We start from the raw sequence: 23,360 nt of genomic DNA, 5'->3' as shown, positions 1-23,360 counted from the left end.
GTTCCTGAGGCAATACACCAGACTAACCTAATCTTGAAAAAGGTGATAAAATAGCAGTTGTATAGCAGTTCCTGAAAACACGTTTAGAAAGCAAAGTTGCTGGGGAAAAAATCCCCTCATCCTTTCATATGAGTAAGTGGTAACATTCTGGAGATAGCAATCTACAGACCTGTAGGCTAGGAATAGATCAGGAAAAAAAAAAAAAGAAACTTTTACCTTAGAGGATAATTAAGACATCTTACCCTATGCTAATTCACTCCTTGCAACTTGTACTGGTAAGAGTTGGGTAATAGGGTAAGGTGGACAGTCTAGTAATAGAGAAGTCTTGTGAACCTTACGTTAGTTTCTCATTCTGCTACAGCTTCCTGTGACCTCAGATAAAGTTCAGCTAGTTCCCCTTTCATATAAATACCTTCTAAATAAATGTATTCCCATACAAGTATGTAAATACCTTTTTGTGATGGGGTAGAACATAACATTAAATATAGCTGCCAGGTATATTAAAATCATGCCAGGTAACTTAAGCAGAACAAATAGTAGTGCTGTTTCCAAGCTTGTTTCCTGAAACTAGTCACCCTTGGGACAGTGTCACCGCTATCCAAGAAGGAGCTGGGGAAAATGAGGGGAAATTTCATCGTCAGTCAGAAATGCATGAAGTAGCTAAGTACTCGGCATCTTTTTAACTGTCAAGGGGACAAGGCAGTGGAGTCCTTCACCAAATTAATACAGTCAGCACAGAAGGGATCCATCCTTCTGTCCTTGGTTATTAAGGAGACAAAGCTACATCTCTCCTTGCATCAGTCCTGCATGCATCCGGGCCTACTCACTAGAAAACTTCCCCTACAAATGCATCATTAGTATCTCAGCTTTATACTAGCACATCCATAGATTAAGACTTCTCTAACATCACTAGTATAGCAGTTGGGAATAATGTTCACAGACTGATTTATTATTTTTTTTATTTGAGTAGAAGATGTACACATTTGTCAAGAGACACAATTCCAGTATTTTCCAGAAGCATGTTGATAGACAGGAATTTTCTGGGCCGCATGGTCTTTATGGTTTTGTCAGTTTTCTTCTTCCTGAGTTTATTCTGTTGTCAGAAAACTACCCTTGCAAGTTCAAACAGAACCTGTGGAATAGCAAACACATTGATAAGAATTTTTATTGATTTAATAATCCTTAAAACAGCTTACACTGTAAACGAGATAATCTGAAAAATAACTATAGCTGCAATTCAAAAGTTACTTGCAAAGAACTGAAGACTAATCCCCTTGTACAGTACATTACATTAATAAAATAATCTATGAAGTATATAAATTGCACTTGTTATTACATTTTCAGTGTGATAGTGGGAAAAAACCACCAACCTCTATGGTGATGAGTATTACTATCATCCACTCGAGGCGCAGAGTGTGCTTTTCATTCAGGTGATTTCGCATTAGGTCTGTCAGCTCCATGCAGTGCTGAAGCTTTTCATTCATTACCTGCAAGAGATTCCAAATACATGGCAAATCTGGATTCCATACGTGGAATGAGATCACTAAATAAAGGAACACAATCCACAGAAGGGCTCACTGAACAGAACTAGAAAGGTGTTAACACTTCTCTGTGAAAGAATAGACCAGAAAGTCCTGTAAGGCAACATGCACAAGCAACAGAAGTTTCAATATAAATGAGTCTGTTATTTCAATAGGTTCACAAAAATAATAAAAATTTAGATATGCATCTGCAGGTACTAAACTGCTTCTAGGTGATACCTACTCATGAAAACAGGCACAAGCAAAAGAAGGTGCAGCTTATCGGAATGCCTTGAAAGTAACTAAATATTTAAGGCTGCTGTACCACCAGAAGAGGTAGTTTTCATGCCTCTTATTCTGGTTCAGCAGTAAGCATTATGTCGCCCTTCAATGAACTGAGCTGAATGATCATGTCAGTAAGATGACTGCTTCACATCTCAGTTTTTTAACTTGTTTTCTTGCACACATTTCAGAACAAGAATTAAATCTCCTCTTCTTGCAACTATTCAAAGCCTAATTTAGTGGCTCAGGAAATACGCAATCCATTCATGTGAGGCGGGGTTGTTAACCTAAAAGGTAAAAGATGTGAGTGGGTTACGAACACATGGAAAAGGGGATAGTGTATGGGATCCTGTTATTCTTTATTCAGTTTCTACAATTAAAACAGACATTCATGGAGCAGTCTGTAACCCTGCTGAGCCAAAGACAGCTGATCTGAGTGTGGAAAATTCTCATAACAGTAAGACACCTACCTTAACTCTGCGATTAATGTTGAGAAACTGGCAAGTCTTGTCGTAAAGCTCTTCCAGTTTTTCTCTATCCCAGTAGAAGTCAGGTGTTATTAGCAGGTCTGAACTCAGATTTATACGGTGTCTAAAAAGAATGGGTACTGCAGTAGTTTACACTTCCTTTTGGTGAATATAGGAGCAAATATTTACATAGCAGTTAAAAGAAACATGAACATTTTCCTGTAATTTTAAGTAAAATATGAAAAGAATCTCCTTTCATTATAAAAATACAATTGTAGTGATTGTTTAAAATTGGTCACATCTCTGGAAGCTTTCTGAGAATACTGTACTGTGTAACAGTTTTGAGCATAGATGACTTTTGCCTTATGTCAACATTGCCTCCAGAACTTGTCACCTTCCTTAACTTTTGATATCTGCAGAGAAGTCCTTGACTACGCTAGTAGCTTGCTGAAGCTGAAGAAGTACATGAATTAAAGTTACTGGGGAGCTCCTTAACAGCTTGTTTATATCTCAGCACTCTCTAAGTGTGACTGGTATTGCACGTGAGCATAGCGCACCTTTCAGGCTACTATCTCAACATTATAAAGGCCTAGAGCTAAAATCTCCCACCCTCAACCTACTGCTCACATAAATTTTTGGACACTTAGAACATCATTGTTCATTACTGAACAGTCCTTCAAGTAGGGATATAAAATCCAGTCTTTCAAATAGGACTTGCTTTTTTAATTTACCTCTTTCTTCACTGATTTTGAGGTTTTTTTGTAAAGTGTGTGTAATGCTCTGTATTCCCAATACAGAGCCAAATTTCACTTGAGAGGGAAAAAAAACGCATTAAATTCTTACAGTGTAGCAGTGGTTTCTGAGTAAGTCAAGGGAAGAACAGGACTCACAGAAAAGTTTTACTAACTCTAGGCCGTAGTTAACAGTTCTACCTACCCCTATGCTTCCTCCTGGTATCCCTTGCATACTCTAGTACCTACTGTAATTACCGGTTACAAGACATGCGTTGCTGGATCCAGGGAGGGAAAAGGCTGTGGAATTTGGCCATTTACAGTATGCTGCTCAATGCCTGTCTGTGGTTGAGATGCCAGAGGTGAGATGGTGAGCCAGTGGGTCCTCTGACTAATGTAACAGCACACACAGTTCTCCAGCCAAAAGAAGGCTGAAGGAATTCCCCCCTGCCCCACCCCGCTGTGTTAGTGTGTATTCCAGTCTTTGTATCGTGCATAACTTAATTTTTAAGTTCTGTGTAATACAATGTCTCGGGTGTAGCCAAAAAAAGTTACCTTAATGCGAAGAGTTCTCCAATTTTCTGCATTACATCTGCATGAGACAGTTTCACCTTCCTTCGTGACTTCAGTATCTGCAAAGTAGCAAGTTTTTCACTGCTTGATCAAGTAGCATGTACTAGAAGTTAAGAAGTCTGGAGTTCTACAGCCTCAAGTATGTATATGAGTTAAAGTCTGAATGCATATCATACTCATGAACATTTGAGTTTTGTTTGCTTAGTGCCTTGCTTATCTAGCTTTGTAAGAGTATCACCGTGCAACTGTTCATCCAGGTTTTTCAATAAATCACTGAGTATGCCATCAGTATCAATACAAAATCCTGGAGCATTTTCTGTGAATTTGTTTTTTCTTCCTACTATCGTTATTTTTAAGTTATGACAGTGTTCTTTTACCTTGCCACTATGTGGCCTTTTTATAGACTTTTCCCTTACAACAGACAATGTATTACCATTTATTTCCTTCATGAAAACAAATAAAAAATAAAAATGATGATTTCTCTTTTGAACCCTACGGATTTCATTTTTATATGTGACATCATATGGACTTTGTACTTTAATTAAGTCTCACGAAAAACTGTGATTTAAGCAATTCACTCAAACTCTTCATTATATTCAAGTTAAAGCACACTACTTTCGGCCCAGGCTGCCACACACTGTGTTTGGCCAGGTTTTTAAATGCTGCTTGTCCTGTTAGGCATACACACTCAACAGTGGCACAACATGGGAAACATTATTCCAATGCAGAACCCCACTCCCAACCCTTTAATGACTGATGATTTCTTGTCCCGCCATTTTGCAGGTGTTCTGAGCTTCTCTACGTTGATGGCTTTACCATCAAATGTGTTAAGCATTCAATTGCTTTGTCCATATCCTCAGCTGTATCCGGACTGATCTTTTACAAAGTGCAGGAGAAAAGGAGGGGAGACCTCACCTCAGGAATTGACTGGATAGATTCCACAAAGTTATCCAATAATGATTCCCAAATAGCCAGCTTTACTGCAACACAGAGGTGACAAAGCAGAACACTGTCAGAGGTATATATGCTTTCCAGTAATCATAACTTTAAATTTGCCAACATGCTGCCTCAAGACACGCTGATACATACAAACATTATCGGTGGCAAGTTACCGTCAGTATCACACAATCAATGTTCACGCACCTACGGACAAATCTGGGTTGGGCACTGACACAGTTCTGCATGCAGAACCACCTTCAGCGCAGCGCTCTTCTCCCAGTGATCAGTTCAGATCCTGGAAAGTTCTTGCTTCAGCTCAAAAGTTCTGTGTTTAAGTGCTCTACCGTATGCACGAAGCCTTTGCAAACGACATCCCAAGGAGGCTGGAGGTAATGAGCCATGCTGGAGTCAGGCTGACTTCATGTGGTGCCACTCAAGAGTCTCCACTGCATTTCTAGTGTCCTGCAGAACTCTCCATTTGTCCAGTATTTGATGCAGCATGCTCAAACCATGGAGAGTTAGCTTGTATAGACACACCACCTGCACTTGTTGAAGCTAAATTCACACTTAAGCAATCTCCCATTTTGTTTTTAGGTGAATATACTGTTCACTGAAGATACAACTTCTCTTCTATGGAAGCTGTTTGGCACAGGCAATAGCAACACCAATTCCACTATGCCTCAGCTTGAGCCTGGAAAGATGTTTCTACAGGAAGATGATGTAACTCAGGCCTTTGTTCTTTAGTCCGCAGATTCCCAGTCAAGAACGAAGTAGTAACAGATCAAAAATTAACCCTATTCACTCAGAAAAATGAATCAGGGAAGATGTAATTGTCAAAATGAATCGTTAGTGGTAGTAATCAATAGTATCATCTAGTCAGGACACTGACAGTAAACCCAATGGCGACCATTTTTCGCACTCATCTTTTAAATACAGAGGCCTACTCCAAGTCAGTGACTTAAATGACATTTAACTTAGCCCTTGAAAAAAGGCCAACAGGCATTTCAGCTACCACTGATTATTTGACAGAGGCTGGTTTCTGTTGTGTCATAAATTTGACTTGGACTAATCTTGCATCCTTTATTTTTGTTGAACATTATTGAACCGTTTTCCTTTATGATGTGCATGTCTCACACTAACGTAAATTGGTACCAATTATTTCCTGGGAATAAATCGCTTTCTCCATTATATGTGTCACCAGTCTTCCATGCAGTGGCTTTATGAATAGGAAAACTATAGAGACCTAAAGGCTTTTTTTCTCCATAGCTCTTCCTTTGACAGTCAAGAACCATTTAGTTATGCTGTACTCCTTGATCAAATGGTGTATCGCTTCAAGAACATACGTTCTGCTTCCTGATGTCCCTTCTGTTAAAGGTGCACTTCCCCAAATACTAGAGGAATCCTGTAACTGACCTACAAGCAGTAGGAGTAGACGGAGTAGATATCCTTTAAAGGTCTTTTCGAGGACAGCCTTACTGCTGCTCGCTTCTGCTCCCACTTCCTACCTCCTCCGAGGTCTGAGGCAGCAGAGGTGTATTTCCTGAGGCAGCAGCACCACTGCTGAGCCCGACTTCTTCCCAGTGCCTCCCGCTGCCTCCTGACAGAAGTACCACCTTTGGCAGACAGCCATGGCTCATCAGCCTGCAAAACATCGTCTGTGACTCTGGTCTGCATCTTTGATACTGGTACACCTCCCCAGCTGGGAATCACTTCTTTAGCTGGCATCTAGCTTTTTTCTATTAGAGGAAATGATGTCAGGATTAATTACCGAAGATTACTGACAGGTTTCTAATACTGGACTCTACACTCGTTGCTATCCTAGAATAGTTCTCACGGGTGGGGAACGGGAGGGATGCTCAGTAGAATGTGTATCTTTGGCTAAGTATGTTCCTTAATGTACTTTGCTCATCTTTAAGACGATTTACATTGAATGAGGCAATTCCAATTTACAGAAAACAAGGTAAAAGCTTTGAAAATGAATCCTCCCACTGAAGCACAATCAATCTTTACACGGTTTGCCTAAACCAGACACCGAGTCTTCTCCAACCTGTCACTGTACAAGTCCCACTTACAATTTCACAAAATCCGTAGCATAGGCTGATATTACAAACAATAGTAACTCACCAGAAAGACAAAGGGCATTTGAAAAGGCAAATTTCTGCAGAACAACTTCATCACTATCCAGCTCAGAATTTAACAATATTTCTCCTTTATGAAGCTTTGACTGACCTCTGTTAAAACAGGATTGAAGCATCTTCATTGATTAAGCCACCAGCAAAGGCACATTTAAAGAACAATCAACAATGCAAGAAAGGTTGGTTGTTTATTTATATAAATCATGCCGTATCTACATGGGTATCATGCATTTTACTCCTGTTCAACCTGACAATAACCAAAACAAATCACTGAAAATTAGTTCTTCAGTCTAAGACTAATATTATGCACAAATTTTCTAGGTTTAAATCAAACTGCAGCAAGCTATGATAGTAACTACAGCATTACTATATACACACAGGGATAATTCAGAGTAAGCAGGATGCTGGCCTCTCTCCTGCTATCTCGTGTATTATCCTTCTGTCTCTGTTTTACTTTTCTTCTGTCACTTTTATCAACATCACTCCCTCCCTGCTATGATGTTATTTTCCCCGAAACCACTATTGCACAAGGGCCAGCAGCAAAGGGGGCATGAGAGTCGTTCAATTTATCATGCCAATCTCACTATGAAACTTGCATAAACACAAGGGAGTATGTTGGGAATCACAAATTACACAACTGGATAGTACATGCAGTTTTCAAATGGCCAGGTAAAAACCAAAAACCTGTCCTCTTATCAGGTTACCTTAAATAAGCTCAACCACATTAGCTCAGCTCCTAGTGGTATAGTGTCCTGTCTAGGAGTTGTTTTTTGGTGCTGTTGGAGAATTACAGATCATTTTTTATAATCATTTACATTAAGAAATATTTCTGTAGAGATTATTTGCTCCCCATGATGAAAAAACATTATTTAACAAGGCAAGACAACTTGCCAAGTTTATCGTTCCACAGTATTCAAGTTACAACTTTCCTAGGAAGTGAAGTATAGCAGAATTACATCTTTATATATGAACCTAGAGGGCACTAAGGAAAACTTATGCAGAAAATCCTCTTTAAAATCAGATTTGCATATTTATTTTTTCTATGAGGTACATAGTTTCTGTCTGGGATTGCTGAAGAACATGTTCAGTTGTGTGGGCATGGAGCTTTATCATTTACAAAATCTAGTGCATAACCAAGTCACAAAGGCCATTACTTGCAGGTTTAGCAGTTCAGTAAAATTTGCCAATTTAGATTTACTGTTTTCTCCTTTCCTTATTTTATTCATTTGAAAAAGACTAAGGAAAAGTATATTTTTACTAGCTGCTTTTGCTCGAATTTGTTTTAGATGTCTGTTAGCTTTTATATCAAGAGTGCCTGAAGATACTTACTCTCCTATCCTATAGTTCATCTCTTCGTTCTCCCAATGGACTAGTGCAACTTCATATGGCTGAATTTCGTGCTGTTCTAGCACTTGCATGATATTCTTCATCTAAGGAAAAGACAGTTGCACATATAGGAACAGTTACCATGCAGTATACTATCACTCTACAAAGACCTAGCATATAATAGGTTGATGAATGCAACTTTCATGCTCAAGTTATTTAAATAACAACGAATAGATGTGCTAAGTAATGAAGTGATTATTAACACAATTTACTTCTGAAGCTATCTGTAGCTGTGTGGAAGAATTTGCGGCTATGAACAACTGCAAAGAATCTGTGAAGACTAAAAGTCATTTAATGTCTGCACATATAAAACAGGATAAGGATTAATCACAGCAGCAGTAAAGACAATGCGGACGTATTCAGTATTATAACAATGAGTTGTACAAGATTTTGGCTGATGTGTGGGAATGAATCTTTGGGATAAGTACATCAGGTGGCTGTTTCTGCCAAAATGACTAGTTTGCTGCTAAAATCAATAGTTTTGTTTCAGCTACTAGAGATTGGGTTATATTACAGAAATCCTTTACCACTACAGAAATCTGTAAAAATGGTTTCAGTTACCCACATTCAACCTTGTAGACAGTTAAATGTGCAATTTTACTTGCAGAAGTAATCTTGTCGTCATTTTATTCTCAAGCACAGTAAAACCTGATGCAGGAAGAAAGAGCCCTTTTCTCTCACAAAACTTTCTCCTCTGACATCTGACTTAGGATCCTTATCCTTGTTCCTTTCTACCTGCTACAAGGCTCCCCTCAGAAAAATCATTCTGCAATTAGAACAAATCCTGAACTAAAAAAAGCACTCACCTACAGGTTTTTAAAAGGCATTTAGCTACACAATAGCCATTAAAAAAAAAACAAAACACCGAAACCAAACACCACAATACACTTCTGATGCCTAAATTCTTTAAAGAGGTGAATCTTCTACTAAGTCATACTTAAAACACTCTCTTCAAAATAATACCTAACAGTTAATCTTTTAGTGCAATACTGTATGCTAGTAAATTGTTCATAAAGCATATTCTCCAGGTTAAGTATTCTAGAAAAATCTGTTGGATCACCTGCAAGAGGGATTTTCTTTGCAGTGCTAGCTTTCTTCGTTGCTTTCAAGAATTTTGGTGATACTATCAATGTAAGGCACGATAACATTTTTCACTAAAAAAACCCCAACCCTATAGCTGCAACTGCTTGTGTCATAATCCTGAATTTAATATTACCATGACTAGTACCTGCCATATATTCCAAGTCTTGTGGTAAAAAAGGGTGTGAATGATTATTTTCATTTTTCAAGCAAGGAAGCATCTGCTGTTAGGCCAGTCAGCTGTGCTGTGTCCAGGGACAGTTCCGCAATGTAAACCCCACTAAAACAATGCCAGAGTTAATAGCCAATCCATAACATAGCATGCCACGCTTCCAAGAGTGTGTTCACGCAGATCCAGAGCACCAGCTTGGTGCTCTAGCTGGCTTCGTGAAGCCATTACTAATACAGTAATAATTATGCTGTTAATAGACTAACAGTCCCTTCCAGAACTACAACCAGCTCAGGCTTCCCAGGGCCAGTACAGAGCAAGATTTAACAAAGCTTTACAGACTGTAACCGATTTTGTGAAATTTGTATGCCTTGTAATATGCATACTTCCGAAGTTCTTCCATTGCTCTGGATAATGAGAAATTGTATTTCAATGGCAGCTTTCTTTTCTCTACTCAGAGTAATACAAAGGCTTCCACTGCCTAATCTTATAGAAGGGACTACCTGTGACACAGTACATTTAATGAGAAGAGATGTCCTGGATTTCCTAAATGCAAACTCTTGCTATTACAGGCAATCACGTCACACAATTTCTTTTTAAAAAAACAGATGAAACTCCACCTCAAAACTAGTTTTGCTTTTTGCCCTTGCTATTTTTGGTGGGGAAGCTGTTGCGCAACCTCCCTACTCAGGTATTTGAAAAGGGTATTTTACATTTTAAATTTCTATTCATGATCAGTCTGTAGTTATTACTTCTTCTCTTAAGTGTCCATTAGTTTAAAATAGTTTTTCTTCTCCTAATAGTCATTCTGGAGTACTTTTAAAAAGCAATTTTGTCCATTCACAGTGATTATCTACATTCTGTTTTATTGAATTACTTTCAGTTTCTGTTCTATAGACCAGTTTGGTTTTTTTCTTTGGTTTCAGTTCATTAAAACATGTGCATAAAAATACCTCCTCTATTTGAGTAAGTTGTTCGGAAGTTAAAACTTTGACTATGATTTCAATAAGCAGCGAGAGGCAGTTTTGCTCCTCTTTTATAAATAAAGCTAGCAAGGGACCAACTAAAGTTACTAGTACTGACAAGAAAAACATGGTATCAAATTTTCAAAGGTACTTAAGCACGTACAACAAAACGAGAGTTTTCGGAGTACTCCAGTGGGCAGAGGTGCCCAACTCATAACAATCAACAGGAGTTAGTCAGCTAGTCTTCAGTAATACCTGTGAATCAGTAGCGTAGTTACAGCCATAGCATCCTAAGTGTGCTACAGGCAAGGTTTGAAGGGAGAACTAGTATCTTTTTGTAGGCCAGCTGATATACTGAAACCCCCCAAAACAGACAGGAAATCAGGAACATTTCAGGTCTGAAACAGAAAAAGTGAACTTGAATCCAGAAATTGTTCACGTCTGGAAACAACTGCTCTGTATTTTCATTTACCTTAATGAAAATCCTGCTGTGAACTTCTGTGCATCTCGGTATCATCTATTTAATACACCATTTAATTTCACATACTCTGCCTACAGATAAGATCGATACTTTTTCTCTTTGTATCCAGAATCCAGTTTTATTTAACCACAGTAATAAAAATCAATATATTAAAAAAAATTATATAAATATATTCATAAAAATAGATATGGCTGGTGGCATACCCCTCTTGGTCAGCAAAGAGCGCCAAATTATCATAAGGGCTATGTCATTTCAATATCAATATATTTTAACAATTATACCAACCAGTAAAAAAAATCTTCCTTCAGGAAGATTGCTAACTGGTAGAAACACAAAACAATACTAAAAAGTTGCTTACAAATTTTGGCTCTTTCAAAGTTATCCAAAAGTAAGTTTTGAATAGTTTTGACTTAAACGGCTCTAGAATGATCCTTTTCTTCTAACACATTTTCTGTTACACTAGTGCCTTTCAAACAACCATTCACAGGTTGATTTTTCTGATTTACTTCTTCAGGATGTAGAGCTCCAAGAACTTTCTTTTTGTCAGTCTCACTAGATTAAGGTTTAAGATTTTTGGCCTTAAGTAGAAAATGTTATCCACTTTGTATGTTACACATATATTTGCTCATTTTGTGCAGAAAGTCAAGTTTCAAAGGCGATACATCAGCAACCCACAAACTTGAGGGCAGCAGCAGGCAAGCACCTGCACTCGTTAGGAGAAGAATCAGTCCTTTTCCTTCATGGAAAGATCCAAGCTCCCAAACAAAGCCCAAGCATGCTGGGCTTTGTAGGACTGACAAAACATCCACTTATGACCTTTTAAGAAACAGTTTTGCTTTACTCACACTTTTCTCTTCCACATTCCAAAACACAACAGCTCCTTCCCTGTGAATTCAAGGAAAAACCGAGGTGTAATTATACTGTTTTAAATGTATTTCAATGCAACATTCAAACTGTACAGTGATAATTTTTGTCATTGTCAATCAAGAAACTTAATACTATATTCAGAAAAACTACATAATAGTTGCTTTTCAACCATACTTTGATTGGACAGTTATTCCTTGAGTTTCATGAGGTAATATGATGCAATGATCTAGCAAGCCACACTACTTCTTTCACACCGTTGCTATTAATAAAATAATGTTTTGGGCGTGATTTATAACTTACCTGAAGAAAAAAATCATGCCAGGATCATCTTCTTTTGCAGATTTCTCAGTACCAATCACCAAAACGTTTGCAGCATCTAGTTTGAAATAAATGAAAAAATTGAAGAATTATTCAAACTTCTAAACATGACAGCTATAAGCATACAATTCCAGTTTAACAGTTACATGCTAACATGTCAGTCAGTCCCATTTTTTATTTTTCCTGGAAATGCTTGCCAGGAAACAACTACAATATCAAACTACACTGCTTCTCTGAAATGTCCACTCTAGACAGACTCAGCCACTATGTTGAACTTCACTGGAATCTTTAGTTAATAAAACGTAACAGTTTTGAAGAACAAAAGACTTAAGGGAAAACTGATGCAGGGCACAGTAAATAACCAGGAACAGAATACAGGAGTATTCTGTGAGTGAACTATGGGAGTTTGCCTACAGTTGCAGAGAAATTACCATTTAAATCTGCTTGTCCAGAAGATCTTTCTCTTTTTTAAACAGCAAGGGACTAACCTGCACTCAGATTTTGCTGACTTTGCTTTGATAGTCAGAAACTCCTCCTAAGACAGGAGAAGGTACATCTGCATCCTCCTTTAGGTCAGAAGCGTGCTTTTGAAACCAATCTTCCAGCTACTGTCATTTACCACACTTCTGATGTGTATTGCAGAACAATGTCAGAGTACACAAACTGGATTTTTTTTTGCATTAAATTAAACTGAAAGAGGAGCTCCAAAAATGCACCTGTGGTACCCCAACCGCAAATGGGCATTTGTTACAAAGGACCAGACTTGAGCTAATGTAAGTAGAATGCCCCAAAACTTACAAAATGTGGATGCTGGGTTCCCAAAAGAGGGTTTTGTTTTTTTCCCTACAGGTCTGCTCCACTGTACTACTTGCTAACGTAGACAAAGTTTTAGAAGTCCTGATGTGGTTTTGACAAAAAAAGGTTACTTTCCAGCATGTTGCAGAAGTAGTGGAAGCTAGACCAGCAAAACCCCCTACCTCTATTATAAAGTGAGAGTCCGCAAAGAGGAATTTGCAGGGCCTATCACCTAAGCCTTAAAAAGTTCAACCCCTTTGCAGAAAGATCACAAGTCAAGTGACAAGGCATCAAATTCATCCTGTGTATGAATTCCACTCTCTGCTTTACTGCTCAAGCTATAGAGGCCAGGTAGACTAAGGCGGCAGAGAGAGATGACTAAGTATCAGATACACTTTTGCTAGTACCTGAATTGAGACCACACAGTTGGTCACTATGAACTCTTTAAAGACTTTGCTTTCACTTGCTATTCCAGTTCAGAAATACATGATTTGATGAATCACTAGAGCAAGTTTTGGGTGTGAAGTTTGAGTTCACCGTGGAAGAAACATTTATCTGCATTTTCTCGTTTGCCTTTTCAAATATCACCCTTATCTTTATTTATCCACTCCAGCCAAAACATACACAATTGAAGAGAATTTGGTCCATTGTAAGTGGAGGTACAGGATCTGCCTCTAAAATGTTTTTAAAGAGGTCGAAAACAAGAATAATGCTTAGGAAGAACACTAAAAAGCAACAAATCCACACACTAATTGCTGATTTAGATTTCTATGTGCTAATATTTTTCAATTTTCCAAGATTGAATGTTTGAGCTGGTAACCAACCACTGCTAGACACACAAGGCAACCACCACAACACATCAGATCCGCTGGCACAATCCAACATCCTTTCATCATTATTTCCTCCAAACTTTTGATAAACAGAGTATCTATTGTGAGGAGTCAAAAACACACTATGAAGAAATGAAAGAACTGGCAAAACCCACACTCCCAGGGTAAAATACCAGCAGCAGCAGCATTTGCCTTACAATAATTCACAGTCACGCTGGGGATTGTACAAAGTTTCTATCCCGAAGCAGTGAAACCAGTGTTGATTTTAATACAAAGAAACTACATACGAACATGAAGCCTATACTCTACAGCACCTTGTCTTTCCATGTTCATCTTTCTGAGCAAGACAATCATTAGTAAATCTTGTGTTTAAGAGAGACCCACTGGAGTATTATTGCACTTGGATTGTTAAGTGTTTGAGAGGCAGTCAGATATTTGATAACCTCTACTGAAATGCCCATAAACACTATCTGTCATTCCCTTAGCTTCATATAATCTGTTCATTCAAAGAAAAAAAAAAAAGCGCATTCTACTGCCAACATATGAAAATCACAGCTGTTCTAGGGCATAAGGTTCCTTCAGCTATAAAAAGCTCCATTTGTTTTTCTCTTGTAGTATACTTCAGCTATTTCCAAGCCATACTTTCCCAAGTCTTCAGAGATACTTTGCATGGAAACCAGAACCAATTATTTTGCTGAAGCCTAACTAAGTGAAGCATTCAATTGCTAGGATATATCTGGCCCAATAAAAAAAAGTATGAACTGCATTCTCTTTACCAGAACTAAGCATTTATGGGTATATCTTTTTCATCTCACTTAGTCAGCAAGATTCTCTCTTGCATGCCTTCCTCTCCAACCCTCAGTGATTTACATTAATAGAAGTGTGGGTATGGAAAGAAGATGCAACACTTCAAATTACAAAATTGTTTTGACAGCTGAAGCACTATGGTATCACATTACTGAAAGATTAATTAAAATAAAGAAAACTTTCAGAATTTTTTCAGTTAGCAAATTTCTATAGAAATTCTTTGTATCAGAAAATTTCCAAATTTATTTTTCCTGCATGCATCTAATTTTTCAATATTTTTAGTGTAATTGTAACTTTGGGAAAAATTATCATCAGGTAACAGCAAGTGCTGGTTATATTGCTATTCTGAAAGGTTTAGTATTGTTTTTTTTAAGCAAAGCAATATTTTTATAGGCAGCATGATATATTCCAGGCTATTACCAGAATAAGAATACATGAGTTATAAAAATTACATACCTCACCCCTATTTCATTTCCCAAGGTATAACATTGCTTTTAATATGTTTCAAAAATCTACCTCTAGGCAAACTTCTTATTTCAACATATCCATGTGAAGTCAGGTCATGACACAGATTACCAAGATGATATTCATCTGCTGTTGCAAAGGCTGTGCACTGCATCAGATTCTGTGCCAAAGGAATAAAGATTTGAGTTAGGGAAAGGCTAAAGCAAGATGTTCATAAGACAATTGTTTGCCTCAAATTTATCATGAGAGTGACGTCTTTTCATTTATTCATTCTTTCTACGATATCATTGCCATGCTGTCCACCTGGTATACAAATACTCATGAGATTACTTGCTCCCTGTTAAGTGGGAAAGCAAATCACAGATTGAGATCAAACCAGGTGACATGAGTAAGTTGCACCAAAACACTTTGTGATGGAGCCACAAAGTGAACCCTTCTTCCCTGAATGCCAATCAGATGCTTTAACAGTAGAGCTATGCTTGCTACTGCTCTCCCATCCTATAGCTTATGACATACTTGGATGACCACCGAAATCAAAAGACAGACACCTCCAATATCAGCTTTAAGATCTATATTTTAAAGATAAAAGGAATTCAGCTACTCCAGCCTGCTTATCAAACGGAAGCTCCAACCACAAACATCACGTTCTTCCCAGTACAAAGCTCACTGCCAGGTAACCCCCAGGGTACGAACCATCGCAGCACTGCAGCACAGAAAGTCACCGATCTTCCAGGGCAGTTGTAGGTGCTGCACATCTACAGTGTCCCCTCTGAGCTGAACCTTCCACTAAACAACATGGTCTCAACCAACACCACAGCCGAACAGTATGCAACAGCCAGAGTCTGTCTCAATATTCCACAATCGTAAATAACTAAAATGCCATATTGAAACAAATGACAGGAAAAATGATACTGACTTGCAATGAGACTGACTCATGCATGGCAAAGAAATCAGAAAGTCATCTGTGTAAAGATTTTCTTGATTAATCAAACAAGTCACAATAAACAGATTTACAAACTCTACTACTCATTTTAAGTGGATTTCTTTGTTCTGATACCACGTCCCATGATAATTTTTTTCAGTACAATGTAGTGGAAGATATCCAGAAAGCAATGTGTCTCATTGTGGATCAGTCACTTCCCAGCTTTTTGTAACTAATACAAATGGGGATGTAACTAACAACAAATGAACAAAAGAACTGTACTCATCTGCAAGCATTTATACCCACAATACACTTCAACTTAAGATCCAAATTATATTCTCGCAGCACTCATACACTATCAAACAGCAAGGCTTAAAAAGGTGTTCTACTCCTTGGGGGGCCCATTACCAGTCATCAGAATCACGGCCACACATTTAAACCTTCTTTTCTTTTTTAATGTTAACATTCTGTTATCATTTCCAAAGCTTTGCTTACACATCATCTTAATTCAGTGATCACTAACAGAAAATAAACTTTAAAAGTAATTACAATATTCAGCGAGCAATTTTGTAGGCATATTTTCATGACTGCGCTACGAGGCCGAGTTAACAGTGGAACAGAATTGTGTTTTCAGTTCCCTTGCTGCAGTACCTTTGAAAAGTTGCATTATCACAATTTCATCTGTATAAATCCATTCTCAATCTCTAAACTGCCAATGCAAATATATATTTCAGATTCTTCCAGAAAGCTTTGGTTATTAGAAGTACACATACTCTGCTGTGAAACTCTTCTGTCAAGAGCTAAGGGAGCAAACTTACCTTCTAGCTCGTATATAATCTGAAAATCTCCATCCTGCCCTACGCTTCCCATAGCTTATTACTTATGCTATTGTTCATTTCAAGGCAGATGTACTACAGGACAGACTTTCTGTCTTTCTGCTGCAATTTTAGTTTCAATGTAAAGATTTCACATTTAGTTAGAACCAGAAGCTTACTGCTAAGACTACATGCCTCAAATAGCATTTTGGATATGCACTAGTTTGTTTTTTTTACAATGCACTGTTTCACTTAAATTTTTACTAAAACCTTGTTTATGGGGAACATTTGGATTGGATGTAATTTGAGATTAAGGCACCTAAAATATACGAGTCCACAGGCACTCTTAACGTCTAAGCTCCCATGATAGCTGGTGGAGATAGAGCCAAAAAGACTATACTCTAATGAATGATTCAGCTAATCCTAAAATAGACGTGTTAACTGGCCGGTCAACCTTAATCCTGTGCTTTCTGCTATGTCACTTTTCACTTGCAAACTTCAGAATAACAGAATACAAGATCTGTACTGGTGCTAGAAAGAAACTCCAGCTACTCACCACCCTCCTCCTTTCTACTTACACCTGGGGCTTCATTGAGATTCTATCCAGAGCCCCACAACAGCTATCCGAGTAGCCATCCTAAGTACCTCAACAACTCATTTTCCATATCACCACACCCCCAACAACTGCACAAGCTCATGGAACCATAATTCTCCTTAGCCCATCCCTTCCACTTTAAGCATACAAACATTTTTAAGAAAGAAAACCGGTAGAATGAACTTAAATCCTCACATCACCATAGGAATCAGTCTTTATCTTAAGGATAGTAAATACTACATCTTTACTTGATTTTCAAGCTTTTTCTAGACTACATGGTTATAGTATTAAAAATTAGCTCAGAGGCTTTTCATACCATCAGACCTTATAAGATTAACTAAACTGAGTAGTGGTACTACTCACTGATAGACTGACTAAACCAGTTAACTGCTTTCAAGTAACTCCTCCATCTATCCTGAAAAACTGGTCTTACGACCATTTATCATTGCTGGTCCTCAGCACTCTGCCTGTAAACAACACATGAAGACCAGTGCTGGGGAGGGGTGGGAAGGACCTCATTCATGGTCTGTTCTGCAAAAGACAGGTGTCAACTGTCAGGCCCTCCCAGACAGAAAACACCAGACATCTTCGGGGTTCATTGAGCTGAGAACCTTAAGAGTGGGCCCAGAGCTTCTGTCTCAAGGGGCAGACCTGGAAGGAGAAGACGCAGCAGCCTGCCCCTAGGTGACTGTCCTGGCAATGGGGCCTGCGTGACGGGAGGGCTCTGGGTTGCCTCCATACACGCACAGGAAGGCAAGATCAGCTTTTTCGTGGCACAAGGATTTAGAGAAAACTGATGGCGCGCTGAAAAAGCGCCTCAAGGATTCTCCATTTGCTCTACAACTTGCAGAAATCGGCTAGATCTTTAAGTTATTTCTCTACACTACATATCTATAAGGGAATACACAAACAGGTAAAAAAAATGCTTATTCCAAAGCACTGTCAGCCTGCAGTCAAGGTGACAGCCTGTCTGTACCTCTGTAGGTGGGGCTAGATATCTGACAAAACCACATAGGGTTTATTCAAAAATAGCAAATGTTTTTGTTAGGTCTGAGTTTATGTGATTTCTGGCACAGCATTTTGCCATGTGGAAGCTTCCTCAGAAAGTATATTATTATTTCAGTGTATCAGGCAGGATTTTCTCGATTTCATCACAATGGAAGAAAGTAAAAATAGCAGTGCACATTACTTGCATAATATATATGAAAATGTCAAAGAAAGAAACTGTTTGCATTCTATGCCACAATTTAAAAGCCTCAAGAATCTAAAAAAATTGCCACTTCAATTCATGCAACAATAAAAAGAAGAAACCTCTGAATGTAATGTCACAGCGTGAATAACAAGCTTGAAACATTACATGGTGTTTCAGGTCTAATATTCTTCACTTTCTTTTTCAAAGCAACAGGAAAATACAAGTGGGAACTAAACTGTCTATATCAGAGTCTTTATGTTACATTAAGGCATACTCCTGCTCATCATACAAAATATTAAACAGAAGCTTAGATGATGAGAAGGCAAGCATTAAAACTTCAGTTTCTGTGCTCACATTCAGTAGATCATGTAACAGACATATTTTGCAATGTGGAAGCTATTTCTGAAAGCACAATACTTGTTTCAGTCTCATCTATAATACTATTTTATTAACAATACCCTGGAACTCAGTTGTTGTTGTAGCTTGAGAACAGTAACGCTTGGGACACCAGGATCTTCCTTGGAGATCTTATATTCAAGTATGCCTAAGGTCTGCCTTGCTAGTATGGAGGCTTTCAAAGAACTATCTTAAGGAGAAACAGCCACAAATATGCACTATTCCACTTAATCACATCTCATTTTATCCAAAACAGTTTGTTGGTGCAGTTACTCTGTAGACCTAGGAGTCTGGAGATCAAGGTGCCATTTCTACACATGGAATAATCTTCCTCAAATAACACGGGCTACATCTGCACCTCCGTTTCCCATCTGAAACTTAATCTGAATATAAACCTTATACTATTTACTTTCATCTACTATAAAAGTATACATTTACTTTCATCTTGATTTCTGTTTGAGTGAAGCCTTAGAACTGGGTAGAATTGGACAAGCAAGGATACCTAGGGAAAGTTAAATTATTCTGAAAGCTAGACTTTGTTTCTCAATATTAAATGTGATTTGAGAGCACTGGTTAAATTATTTTTAATGGATTTCATCTTTGCACTTTAATAACCACTTATCTTCCTTCCACTTTTGTTTACACGTTGCTAGTAAATCTCCATTTTATCTTCAAAATACCAGACACACTAGTTTCTATCAAGCTTGTTTCTGTTTGCAGAGTTCCAACCTCTTTGTGGCCACACTAGGGTAAATAATGAAATCCTCCTCACCAAATAAACATGTTATTTTCATTAAAATGTTAATCTAAACCCAAATCTGAATCTAAATTAAACTGATGAAGTTCCGTTAATGTTATACAGACTGTAAATTTTATACTTTACCTCCATGTCTGACAGTAGTGGTTGGTTAGTTCTGGATGGCTGCTTGGTCCTTGGTGCCTTTGGTGGCCTCTTAACTGGCTGGTTACTGTGTTTTGGAATAATTTTACCAGCTGATACAACCGAGTAAAATCTTGATGATACGTTCCTAAGCTTTTTAATACGCTCTGTATTGAGCTTGTAGTTTTCCATCACTGCCACACCAAAACATTTCCAGGGTGGGGAAAAAACCTCCCCACTCTGATAACAAACATTTTTTCCCAAAGCCAATACATTTCCTTGGAGCAACTGCCAATTCTTGACTTGCACGCATCGTCTTGTCAAAGAAGGAAAAGCAGTTTTCAGAGCATACAAATTCCAAGACTTTGCTGTTCTGTGAGCTGTTCTGTCAACTTCATTATCCAGCTTTAATAGCGGGCGTCCAGTTTTATTAAAGCTTTGGCATTGGCATATTGTTGTTAAAGCGTGGAAAGAACTAGTCTGAAGGCGCAGAAGTTTCAGTCTCATTGCTTCCCTCAGAACTGCATTTAAAACAAACAAAATCATCCATCAATCCTTTGGAAAGGTGAAATATTATTTTCCCCTTATCTAAAAGGTGATCCATACTCTTTTTGCATGTGTTAGTACTCCTAAGCACGTAAACATTGGTGGGATTAAACAGGTTTTTTTCAATGCTATGGGAATACTCTAATTAAGATCAAAACACATTATAGAGCTATGTGCTTGCAACACATGGCGAAAAAGTAGAATTGGATGCTATGTCAATACGTAAGCAGGCATCTTTTCCTTCTGTTGCTCATTCTGTGTAGCAGTCTGCACTCTCAGTAACCCCACTGACGAAATTACTCATGAGCAAGCACACACCTTAAAGAGGACATCAGACTCTGTGAATGATTATTTTATACATAATAAAAACAACAATTAGATTACTATGTGCTTGTACGGGAATGTCACCTACAGAATACACACACTGATCAGCATCAGCTCAAACTGCTGTATCGCAAACCGCCAAGCACGGATCCAGCTCTGTTCGTCTGTCTCGACTAGAGCGAGAAGCCAAGTCAGTCAGGTTACCGTCTGATCCTGTTGGTACATACTGGTGCAACAGGGACCGCAAGGCCTGCCGGCAGACCTACCTGTGCGGACGGAAACACGACAGTGTCCTTATTCTGTTATTCCAGACTAAGAGCAAGCGCTATGCTGTATGAGTTAATCAAATAAACTTTACAAGTATTCACAGACAGTAGACTGAATACCTCAGTGGGTGTGTTTCACTTGCTGAGAAATTGCAGGTCAAGTCCCTGTCCCCATCTGCTTTTATTACCCAAGAACATTTCCCTCATGACACAAAATCCATCTTCAGCAAATTATTAACTCAAAAAAAAGTCATCAAGTTGTATAGTTTGAAAAAACTGCCAATTTCAAAATATTTTTCAAAAATTGTGCAAAGAAGGATCTTCAATACCACTCACACATTTAACATAATAGTTCAAATAAGCATTTTCTTGTGAGAACAAATCATTGTGTGCTGACTGAAACAAGCCTTCCATCCTGACAAGGATACCTAGATGCTAGCACAATACACACACTACTTGAGAAAAACCAAAACCAAACCTCACCCTGACATAACTTAATGGAAGGGGAGTACACTAATGCTGATGAAAGAGGCATACAATTCTACAAAAAAATAAGGACATAAACTACCTTTAGGCTACCACAGAATAAGTAATTGATATTGGGTGTAATTTTACACGGTCTTCACTTGTAGCTTTTTGCCCAATTTGTAAGCCTGTTATTTCCATACTTACTAGAATAAACTGATTATTATTTTCATTTTAAACTTGTCGTGTATTTAAAAAGCGACCCAGAAGACTCTGCCCAGGACAAGGCACATTTACCTTTTTAAAGGCCTGTTACCTCCGGATAATCAAGAGAGCCACGAAACTCAGCGACTGCAACCCAAGGCGGTCAAGAGCCAGGACAAGGGGAGAAGTCTCCGGTAGCGCGGGGTAGCTAGCGGAAAAAGACTCACAAATGCCAGGTAAATCCGTACTTTCCTAGCCAACAAAACCTTGTGTCGAATCACAGTGATCCCAGGGGTGATGTTTCAACCGCACAGGCTTACAGCTAGGGAGCAGTGACCATACAGACTAAATTCCATCGAGGAGCCTTAACGCCAGACTCGTAGCAGCAGAGGCCCCTAGCCAGGACGTGCAGAACACACGCAGCAACCCAAGGAGTAAGCGGGATAAAGAGCTACCACGACAAGACAGCAGGTGCCATCTCCCAGAAACAAATCCGCACTTTACTTTCCAACGCCTCTTTAACACAAGGACACACTTTATTCACGCCCGTTGCCTTTCCGGCCGGCAGTCCAAGCTTACTGCGGCAGGGCCAGCAACATGTACCAATAAACCGGGCCCACTCCGCCGGCGGGCGGCTGGGGCGGACAGACCGGCTCGGCCCTGGCCTGCCCCGGCCCGGTCCCCCCGGGTGCTGCGGGCCCCACAGCGGCGAGACGCCCGGGCCTCAACCGCCCGGTCCAGCTGCCGCCGGGGCCCCGCCGGCAGGGCGCTGCTCTCCTGCGCCTCGCTGCCGGCACACTCTGCTCCTGCCCAGCCCCCGCCCGGCGGCAGCAGGCCCCCTCCTCCCCCCGCCCCGAGGGAAACAACGGCGGCAGCAGCCCCGCCCCCACCCCCGGGAGCGCTCCCTCCGGTATGCGCGGGGGGAGGGGAGCGGCCCCGCTCCCATTGGCTGCCTGCCGGGGCGGGGGGGAAGCAGGCGGCCAGGGAGCCAATCGGCAGGAGAAGGCGCACCGCCTCCGCAGGAAGAGCGAGGCCAGCACCGCCCCCGCCCGAGGCGGCAGCCGAGGCGCGTGGGCCCCCGCCCCGCGGCGACGCGCGGCTGACGGGCGCCCCTGGCGGGCGCGGGGAGGCACCGCCGCCAGGCCGAGCGTCACCGCGCGGGGGGCCCGGCCCCCCCCGTTCCACAGCGCTCGGCTTCCGCCGCGGCTGCGCCACGGCCGAAGAGCGCTCGGCGGAGCGGCCGGCAGGCTGCGGCGCCGCTGTACCCGAGCACGAGGGGGAGGCAGGGCAGCGGCCCGGCAGCCGTCCCGCTGCGGCGCCGGCAGGGGCAGTCCGGGGGCGGAGGGAGGGATGGGGCAGGAAATCGCCCCCCGCCCCCCCCCGCGGGCAGGGCTCTTTCTCACCCCTGAAACTGCCCCCCCTCGCTCGGCCCGCGGCCGTGCCCGCGGGGGATCCGGGGCCCTCCCACTCGCAGCAGGAACAGAGCCGGCGGGTAGGGCGGGCGAGGCCGACCCAGCTCGCCCACGTCCTCCCGCGGGCGCTGCGGCAGGCCCAGCCCGCAGGCGTCCGGTGCCGCCGCCGCCCCCCCGCCGCTCCGGGGGGTCCCAGCAGGGGCTACACAGCCCCCCTCCCCCAGGACGAGCTCCCGCCGCAGCTCGGCGGGGCGGCGGGGAGCCGCCAAGGGCAGCCACGCCGCCCTCCCTCCCTCCCTCCCCTCCCCCTCCCCGCGGCGCCCGCCCGCCGCCGCCGCGGGAGGGGCCAGGCGGTTCCCGCCGCGCGCCAGCACTGACCTGGGGGAGGGGGCGAGCCGCTCTCCGCCGCGCGAGCCGCGGCCCCGCCCACCGCCCGCCGAGCTCCGCCAGGGCGCGCGGGCCTCCAGGCCCCGCCCGCCCGTCGCCGTGCCGCGCCGCGCGGCGGGCGCGGCTGACTCACCAATAACGTCCGG

General features: G+C 41.0%; 1 protein-coding gene across 12 annotated transcripts; it reads right to left on the bottom strand.

Moving 5' to 3' along the window:
* Window positions 1-942: 942 nt before the first annotated feature.
* RMND1 (required for meiotic nuclear division 1 homolog) lies at window positions 943-23,296 on the bottom strand. Of its 12 annotated transcripts, none has more exons than XM_075146144.1 (13): window positions 23,206-23,296; window positions 20,569-20,746; window positions 19,614-20,131; window positions 14,862-14,970; window positions 11,896-11,971; window positions 11,574-11,613; window positions 7,977-8,077; window positions 6,637-6,743; window positions 4,489-4,553; window positions 3,556-3,632; window positions 2,273-2,393; window positions 1,337-1,487; window positions 943-1,132 (listed from the first exon to the last, which is right to left on the bottom strand). In XM_075146144.1, exons 3-12 carry the CDS (start codon window positions 20,115-20,117, stop codon window positions 1,341-1,343), a joined length of 1,347 nt encoding a protein of 448 aa, XP_075002245.1. In that variant the 5' UTR covers window positions 20,118-20,131; window positions 20,569-20,746; window positions 23,206-23,296; the 3' UTR covers window positions 943-1,132; window positions 1,337-1,340. The 12 variants fall into 12 exon arrangements, 11 of the variants coding, with proteins under 11 accessions (XP_075002245.1, XP_075002242.1, XP_075002244.1 ...); XM_075146141.1 differs by having other exon boundaries at window positions 1,371-1,487; XM_075146143.1 differs by having other exon boundaries at window positions 1,371-1,487; window positions 20,580-20,746.
* Window positions 23,297-23,360: the final 64 nt, after the last annotated feature.

The sequence above is a fragment of the Calonectris borealis genome, chromosome 3 (assembly GCF_964195595.1).
Source record: "Calonectris borealis chromosome 3, bCalBor7.hap1.2, whole genome shotgun sequence".
Taxonomy (NCBI): Eukaryota; Metazoa; Chordata; class Aves; order Procellariiformes; family Procellariidae; genus Calonectris; species Calonectris borealis.
The sequence above is the reverse complement of the archived record's forward strand: the minus strand, read 5'-3'. Positions and strand labels throughout refer to the sequence as shown.